Consider the following 8,813-nt stretch of genomic DNA (forward strand, 5'->3'; position numbering starts at 1 on the left):
AAGAGTAAGGAAAAGGATATGGGACTCCGGCTCCCCCACTCACTGAGCGAATCACAGCAGTATGCTATTTTACGCCGGACTTCTGTTGGAGGTGTCGTTCGCACCAGGGTCTTTCCTTGCTTCCCTGCTTTTTTGCTGCGAACTGGCTTAATTCGTGTCGAATTGACTCCTAGATACAATGTATTTCTGCCTTATTATTTTATCCTTATTCATACTATTTCAGTAAACTAAAAATATATGTATTAATTCCCTAAAACTATTATAATGCTTATAATTGCTAAGTAACTATTTAATTCCTTAGTTACTATAAAAATTTAAATGTTATATAAATGAAACTAACAAAATGTAATTACCGAGTATGTTTATTACAAAATCATAACCAAAAGAGTCCTTTGAAAGGACGTTTTATAGAACTTTTTTTCTTTTATATTTGGCGATATTTTATACAGCATTAATTGGAAACCCTCTTTTGTTCATGTCAGTAACCTGTTACCACAATTTTTGCGGGCAGTACTCTCTATATATTTCTTCCCAGAACATCATCTGCTCTTCATCCGGAGACGTACCGGGAGTGAGTTCCTCTCCAATGTCCAAATAATGCTTTTGTTCAGCCGTATACGGGAGCCATTGTGCCCCTAAACTATCATCAGGCGTGGGGTTCCTTAAATACACCGTTTCAAATTAATCAATTGGAATATTTACTACTGCCCCTCCTTTATTACTGCCCCCCTAATTCGAGTGATAATAATTTTTATTTGGGTACGTGTTTATAATAGCGAAACAAATATTACATCATATTAAGGTAAAAAAGGTAAATATTTTGTTCTATAATATATAAAAATTAATCCCTATTTCCCGTGGTCGACATTTAGTTAATTCTTTTTCATTGTATTTCTTATTGTGAGCAGAATGTTCTTATGTAGGAAAAGCTTAAGAAATTTGCACCAAAGCTTTGCTTGCTTGCTTCACGCGTGTGACAGTTCGTGCGAAGACAGAACGACGTCTGTCAGGAATTCAACCCTACGATTTCTACAAATATTCTACTATCAGCCCCAATTTGAATTGATCTATAATACCATGTATCTTACTACTCACCCATATTTTGCAAAATTTGTCCACAATTTGGTAATTTGTTCAATCATTTTGTAGGTTTTGGATTTTATATCCACTTCTGGTAGGGCATTTGAAGAAGGAAATAGATAAAATAAATCATCAACGTGCGATACAGGAATTCTGTGATCATATATGAAACTGCATCCCATCATATGAGCAAAAATGTTTCTCTCAGATTTACAAGAAAATTTGTATAAATAAATTTTATTTTTGCCTCTCTTAGCACACATTGCTTGCCAACTTAGGGCGCCGTGTATAAAATAATTCATACTCAAGAATTTCAGGAATTCATCAAAATGATGTTCCTTGTTCACAAATTGATCATTAAAATAAAACTTTTTCATTTTTTTGCCAAGGATCATTTGTTGGTCAACGGGAACATGGTTCACTATGTCGTCGGGCACAAGGAATTGTACAAATTGATTGACTTGTTCAAACATCCTATCAGCATTGCAACTCTCAAAATAGATGATGCCTTCATCCTCTGTGTACCCATTTATAATTTCTATCCCTTCATGAATGCCGTTTTGCATAAGATCAAATAAGTCGCCTTCAATGAAACATTCTTGACCCTGGATTTTTTTTTCTGCAACTGGGCCGAAGTAAATGTCTGAGGTTAGTTTAGCAGCTTCGGTAAAATTTATTGGGACCTTTTTATTAACCAGGTCTTCGGCTGGTTGATTTTTGTAAAATTCGAATATCTCCTTATCATTCTTGCATTCGCATCCTAACTCTCTAGCAAGTAGGATAGCCCTATCACGGGCTCCATATGTTTGTACCCATGGACACAGAGATGTCCCACTTTGCATGATGGCTCTTTTGAAAAGTCCTTTAGTCATCGGCGAAACTAAGTGCGCAGATACACTGGCGGCTCCAGCACTTTCGCCAAAAATAGTTACGTTCTCAGGATCACCTCCAAAGTAGCTTATGTTATTCTGCACCCACCTGAGTGCAGCAACTTGGTCTTTCATTCCCGCGTTCCCAGGAATATCTTCGGTATCTAGACATAGGAATCCAAGTATGTCTAGACGATAATTTATCGTCACCAGAATGACATTATGTTTAATCAGAAATTCGGGTTCATATTGATCGGAATTTCCACTGCCGCTATTAAACCCACCACCATGAATGTACACCATGACGGGAAGTGGATCCGCTGGTTCAATATTAGGAGTATATACGTTTAGATATAGGCAATTTTCTTCACCTTTGAATTTCGCAGATTGTGTTGACAAAAGATCATATTGACAGCTTTCAGGGCCGTGCTCTTTTGCCTCACGAACTCCAGTCCATGGCGTTTTAGGTTTTGGCCCCTTGAAAGAAAAATATACAGTATTTAAAATAGAAAACCGTATCTATAAGGTTTTCTACAAAGGGATAGTTCGGAGGATAACTAGCTATTAGAGTTATTCTCCGAAGGCTTGGAAACTTATCCAACGGTATTAGAGTTAAATGTTACATGTTTATACTATCCCCAAAAGTTTGATAGTTTAATTTTATTTCAGTAAAGAAATGTGATGTAATTGATCTTCCCAATTAGATCAAGCTTATGCAGATGGCAGTATTATTAGAATCTACGCTTACATACAAAAAAAAAACGCTAGAATTTGAAAATATTTATGAATTATATAATTCTCTTAAAGCATATCATACCTTATAATATTCGTTACCTTAAATCTCAAATCGCCAACAGGAGGCTCAGCGTAAGGAATACCTTTGAAACTAAAATAGGGCTTGCCGTAAACGTTATCCACTTTACTTCCCTCCAACACCCCTTCGTGGACTTTAATTCTCACCATTATTGCCTTAAAACCTGTTATCGTAATAAAGAGCACAAGAAAACTGAAAATATCATTTTGAAGAACTCGTCTATTGTTATTCATATCTAATCAGGATATATTTATATAGTGTATGCCACAGCGTGTTTTTTAAATTTGACAGTTCCATTATAATAGGCCCAGTTATATTTTATGTGTATGTAATTGTAAAAGCCCCTTTATTGGTAAAACTTATTTTTTACCAGTAAATGCTAAGTTTTAACTGAGTTGGTAACTTAGACCGTCGTCCCGCGCATTAAGTCTTCTCCAAGCTGCCAAGCCCGCTGACTCTTTTTAAATAATGTAGTGCCTTCACAGCAGCTTAGAAAACCATGCACCTCCACCAATATTAAGGACAAAGACCTACTAATTGTAATTATATCCTAACACATATTAATCTATATTTCAAAATTTGGTGTAATTGCCACCACAACACATAATTATTTTGTCTTAAGATATTAATTTCCAGATCATTTGTCATTCTCATTTACCTAAATATCACCTATTTGTGTGAACTTAAAAATATTACTTTATATTGTTATTTCGAATAGGACAGATTCTTCAAAATTAGCACGTGCAACGGGGACAAAGATTAAATAAAAAAAAAAATTACAGGGCTCAGCATACAGGTTACTAAATTTTCATTTCTTCTGCAGTTGAATGAATAGTTGTTGCTCTCAGTAAATCACAGACCACAGCGGGTATCTTCTTTTAATTAACCTATTTAATAATACGCATAAAACCTTAAAACATCAAACCATTTTTGTTTCCCATTATGTACATTTAAAAAGCCATAGTCTTGTATATGAGATGAATAAACAAATTTGAAATGAAGAAAAGCACATAAAAGTTCGAGCTAGGAAATGAATTCTTTATCTTATTAACAAAGATGCAAGAAAAAAAAATTAAATAAAAAATTTGGTAGTTAAGCTAGCTAATTAAAATAAATTTTCCAAGGAAATATTAAGGATTGTTCCAAGGTATGAAAACTCGATTTAAAAGTACTTTTTTTAATAACCCAACTGCAACACATGATGTCTTATCTAAAAATTAAACTGAATTAGCCTTATCTGTCATTTGTTAATTACTTCGTATCTTGTTATGTGATTTCGTATTAGCCAAATTGGGCTCTCATATTCGTGTGAATTTAATGCGAATGTCATATCGATTTGTTGAAGAGTTCCAACGAATGACGATAAAGTAATACAACATGTAGGTAGTGTTATGTTTCTCTATTAAAAATGCATGTTGTTGTCATACTATTTTAAGTGTTTTTTTCAACATTTTTGATCTTTCGATCATAGAGGAAAGAAAAATGTCGTGTATAATAACGCCTTTAACTAAAGAATGCAGCGCAACTCATGCACCAAAATACATGACCAATAAAGCAAATATTTTCATAGCGTGTAGATAAGTACTAAGTGATTTGTTTCTATTTTTTTTCCTATTATTACTCTTCTGTATTAAATACTGAAGCTCTCTTTTATTTCCTTATCTTATCCTTATTCATAATATTTGAATAATATTAAAAAAAATATGTTAATTCTTTGAAACAATTAATATCTAAAAGTCATATATAAATAAAACTAGCAAAACGTAATTACCTTATATGTTTATCATAAAATCAGTAAAAAATAATAACCAAAAAAAAGTCCTTTAAATAGACATTTTTTAGAACTTTGTTTCCTATATATTTGGCAATATTTACACAGCATTAATTGGAATCCCTCTTTTGTTTATGTCGGTAAAAAGTTACCAAAATTTTTGAGAGCAATACGCTCTATATACCTACCTCTTCCCAGAACTTCATCTGCTCTTCATCCGGAGATGTACCGGGTGTGAGTTCCTCTCCAATGTCCAAACAATGCTTTTGTTCTGTCGTATACGGGAGACACCGGGCCTCTAAACTATCATCAGGCGTAGGGGTTCCTATACACTTTTTTACAAATTAATCAATTCGGAAATTTACTACTGCCCCTCATTCGAGTGACAATAATTTTACGTGGGTACGTGTTTAATTATAATTTATTTTCGGTGGCGGTATGAAACGTTTTGTTATTGTTAAGGTGTAATTGTGTATGTCTTCAATGTTTTGTATCATGTCATGTCCATCAAATAAATGTTTTTTCTTTCTTTCCATATCATTCTCGCATTCGCATCCTAACTCTTTAGCAAGTAGGATAGCCCTATCACGTGCTCCATATGTTTGTACCCATGGACAATGAGATGTTCCACTTTGCATTATGGCTCTTTTGAAAAGTCCTTTAGTCATTGGCGAAACTAAGTGTGCCGATACACTGGCTGCTCCAGCACTTTCGCCAAAAATAGTTACGTTATCAGGATCGCCTCCAAAGTTGCTAATGTTATTCTGAACCCACCTGAGTGCAGCAACTTGGTCTTTCATTCCCGCGTTCCCAGGAATATCTTCGGTATCAAGACATAGGAATCATAGTATACCTATCTATCCTACCTACCTATTATCTACGCCTAACAAGAAAAAAGGGCAAAAAACGTCTACGACATTCATATCGTAAAATTAATGTAATTTTCTAATATTTTTGTGGAAACGTTACTTAAAAATAATGTAAATATCTAATCAGTGCTATTCGTATCTAATCAGTGCTTAAAATAGTGTGCAACACACGTTTAACATTTGACAGTTTCATGACATTATGTCCAGTTATTATTTTATGTAAGTATTTGACATTATAAAAGCCCCTTCGTTAAATCTTATGTTTTGCCAGAAAATGCTGCGATCTACTGTAATGAGTTGGTTAATGTTAAAATTTAAAAAAGGGCAGCTTTTTTGTACATTTCCTAATAGAATTTGGTACATGCTTGATTTTATCAGTTACGATTGTCAAATTGTTATTTGGGAATAAAACATTTTTTGTTAACCTTCAAAAGGCCAACAATTAAAAAGGACAATAATGACTATGATATTGTCATCCTAGACCGTCGTCTGGCATTATATCGTACCCAAGCCCTTTCCGCTGACTCTTTTTCAAACACAGGTCGCACGGCAATGATGACTGTGAAACACGTCAAATTCCATTAAAGCCAACAATGATCACAGAACGGATGGGACTTTACAATTCAGAGTTTATAAGTGTAACGTTTACTCTAAAATTCGAGGATGTACCAAGATATGGGCTGTACAAACAGTGACATAAAAAAGTAGATCATACTCGTGACTGTAATCTAATATTTTAATCGATATTTATTTAGGAATTCTTTAAATGATTTATTTTTTTACTCTTTCATTTCCGGATTCGTAATGAATGATTAGTCATTCTTATTTTTTCTAAATATCATCTAGTTGCAAAAAGGTTAAAATTACACTAAAGAAAGAAGGTTAAAAGAAGTTATTAGAAAATTATTATTTCGAATAGGATGATGAAAGAGCAAAGACATAAATAACAAAGTGATTAACTGTATAATGTGAGATAAATCATAATACATACAGTGGCCATATAATTTATGACGAGCTTTTTGTCATTGATATGTTTTCTCAAAACAACTCAACCGCTATTTACCTAAGTGGAGGCTCAGATTACTAAATTTAAACAATTTTATTTTTTGTAGTTCCAGTAAATTACAGGCAAGTGCGGGTTTTTTTTTTAATTAACCTAATAAATAATAACGTAAAACCATACATTCATAATTTTTTAATTATGGACAGTTGAATTTTTTCATATTAAGAAATCAAACCAGTTTGTTACGCAATATGTACGTTTGAAGTACTTTGAGATTTATAATCATATTTAAACTGAATAATAATAATAATAATATGTACATAAAAAATATATACACATTTTTATGTCATAGTGGGCAACTGAGCTGGTGGTTCGCCTGATGGTAAGTGATCACCACCGCCCATCGAACATTCGCAGAGTTAGTGCCTCTGCGAACGTGCTGCCCGCTTTTAAGGGCTAAAGGAAAAGGAAAGGATTGACGATTGGAAAGAAGGAATGGACTGGGACGGGTGAGGAAAAGGAAATGGGCAGTCACTGTACGAAACACAGTGGCATGCCACTATTTCACGACCGTTTTCTGTGGGGGTGTGGTACTTACCCGGTGCGAGTTGGCCCAATTCGTGCCGAAGCGTGCTCGACTCCCACAATAAAAATATGAAATTATACTCTATATAGCAAAAAGTTTAATTTTATTAAAACTTAGGATTTAATATATTTCATGGTACAAACTTTCATCCCCTATTTATCCCCTTGGGGGTAGAACTTATCTAAGTGCTTTTTTAGCGGATGCCTACGAAATAATATATCTGCATGCCAAATTTCAACCCAATCGGTCGAGTGTTTTATATTATTTTATAGTATTTGGGTTGTGCGTTGATAGATCACTATGTCAGTCAGTCACCGTTGAGCTGTATATATTTAGATTAATTTTAAAATAATTTTTCCAAGGAAATATGGAGCGGATGTAACAAAGTATTAAAACTAGATTTTAAAATATCTTTTTTTTAATAAACCAACCGCAATACTTGATATCTTATCTTAAAATTAAACTGAATTAGCCTTATCTACTATGCTATATTTATTTTTTTCGTATATTATGTAATTACGTATTAGCAAAATGAAAATTGGGCACTCATTTCCTCCCGCATTATTTATAAAATTATTGATAGTTGTGCCTTAAAGCAATGTGAATTTATACATATGTGCATATTTGAGAATGATAAATATTGAGTACGATTTTTTTAAACTTATTAAATAACTTTATTCCATTTTCTTTAAAAAAAACTTCAATTAGACCTCCACTACCCTACGTTTAGCCTGTGAAAATCATGACTAAATATGCGTAATCTGCTTATAATATATAAAAAAAACTGGATGACTGTACTTTGTCACGACTCCATCTATTGATTGTAAAAAAAATCTGAACCACTGGTCAGTTTTCAATAACGAAACAGACAAAGAGAAATAGTCTTGAATGTGTAATATTGGAATAAAAATCAGAATTCCTATTTTTTCTCTTTTTTGTTAAAATATAACAATTTATGCAACTCTATATATTATTTTAATTTTCTTAAAACCCAAAATTACCAGAATTTTAGTGTTATATATTAATATAGTTTCATTAGAAACAAGCACAATATATTTATTATATATATTTATGACAAAAGCAGTAAAAACACAATTACCGCAAATTGTCTGTTAGTATGCTAACTCTTTGATCACGAAGTCCAGTCAAAGACATTTTTTATAATAACTAACATTTTCATTGGCAATATTTTCATAAGATTATTTGGAAACCCCTTTTTGTTTATCTCGGTACACAGTTACCACAATTTTTGCGGGCAATACTCTCTATACATCTCTTCCCAGAACTTCATCTGCTCTTCATCCGGAGATGTACCGGGAGTGAGTTCCTTTCCAATGTCCAAATAATGCTTTTGTTCAGCCGTATACGGGAGCCATCGTGCCCCTAAACTATCATCAGGCGTGGGGTTCCTTAAAGCAATTAATTTTTATAAATTAATCAACTGGGAAACAAGATTTCATTATTTACTCGAGTGATTACAATTGAAGGTCTAAACCGGAAATATGAATGGTTTCACTTACTCATGATTATTTGTATATTCGACACGAATGTTATTCATAAAAAATATACAAATACAGTTTAAATTGCGATTGTATTTTCGCTTTCATCGTATGGATAGATTGGCGTGATTTTATTTGAAGAGTTTACTTAAAGGGCGTTAGCTAAGTAGTTAAAATAATAAAGACTGAATGGAGTATTAAATAATTTAAAATTTGTCATACAGTGTCATATAAAATATAATACACTCCAAGCGCAAAACAATATTACTTAAAATAAACGACCATCAAATCTCCAACTTTATGCCCATAATCAATCTCACAT

At 33.1% G+C, this 8,813-nt stretch overlaps 2 protein-coding genes across 2 annotated transcripts in view; both read right to left on the bottom strand.

Annotated features, from left to right (window-relative positions):
- Positions 1–489: 489 nt before the first annotated feature.
- LOC119838021 (esterase FE4-like) lies at positions 490–2,912 on the bottom strand. The gene is made up of 4 exons (XM_038363834.1): positions 2,784–2,912; positions 1,385–2,426; positions 1,096–1,171; positions 490–661 (listed from the first exon to the last, which is right to left on the bottom strand). Exons 1-4 carry the CDS (start codon positions 2,910–2,912, stop codon positions 490–492), a joined length of 1,419 nt encoding a protein of 472 aa, XP_038219762.1.
- Positions 2,913–8,229: 5,317 nt separating this feature from the next.
- The window catches only part of LOC119838023 (esterase FE4-like), a 13,215-nt gene continuing 12,631 nt past the window's right edge, over positions 8,230–8,813 (bottom strand). Inside the window, exon 5 of the mRNA XM_038363835.1 lies at positions 8,230–8,401. Coding sequence (XP_038219763.1) covers positions 8,230–8,401 — 172 coding nt within the window. The remainder of the gene's footprint in view (positions 8,402–8,813) is intronic.

Source organism: Zerene cesonia, chromosome 29 (assembly GCF_012273895.1).
Source record: "Zerene cesonia ecotype Mississippi chromosome 29, Zerene_cesonia_1.1, whole genome shotgun sequence".
Classification (NCBI taxonomy): Eukaryota; Metazoa; Arthropoda; class Insecta; order Lepidoptera; family Pieridae; genus Zerene; species Zerene cesonia.

What these genes read in the sequence shown, in the direction of transcription:
- LOC119838021 (XM_038363834.1), bottom strand. Translation starts at nt 2,912, where the DNA reads ATGGTGAGAATTAAAGTCCACGAAGGGGTGTTGGAGGGAAGTAAAGTG. An exon ending in TTGGCGATTTGAGATTTAAG is followed by an intron (nt 2,427 to 2,783) that starts GTAACGAATATT and finishes TTTTCTTTCAAG; the next exon opens with GGGCCAAAACCTAAAACGCC. An exon ending in ACAAATTTTGCAAAATATGG is followed by an intron (nt 662 to 1,095) that starts GTGAGTAGTAAG and finishes GGTGTATTTAAG; the next exon opens with GAACCCCACGCCTGATGATA.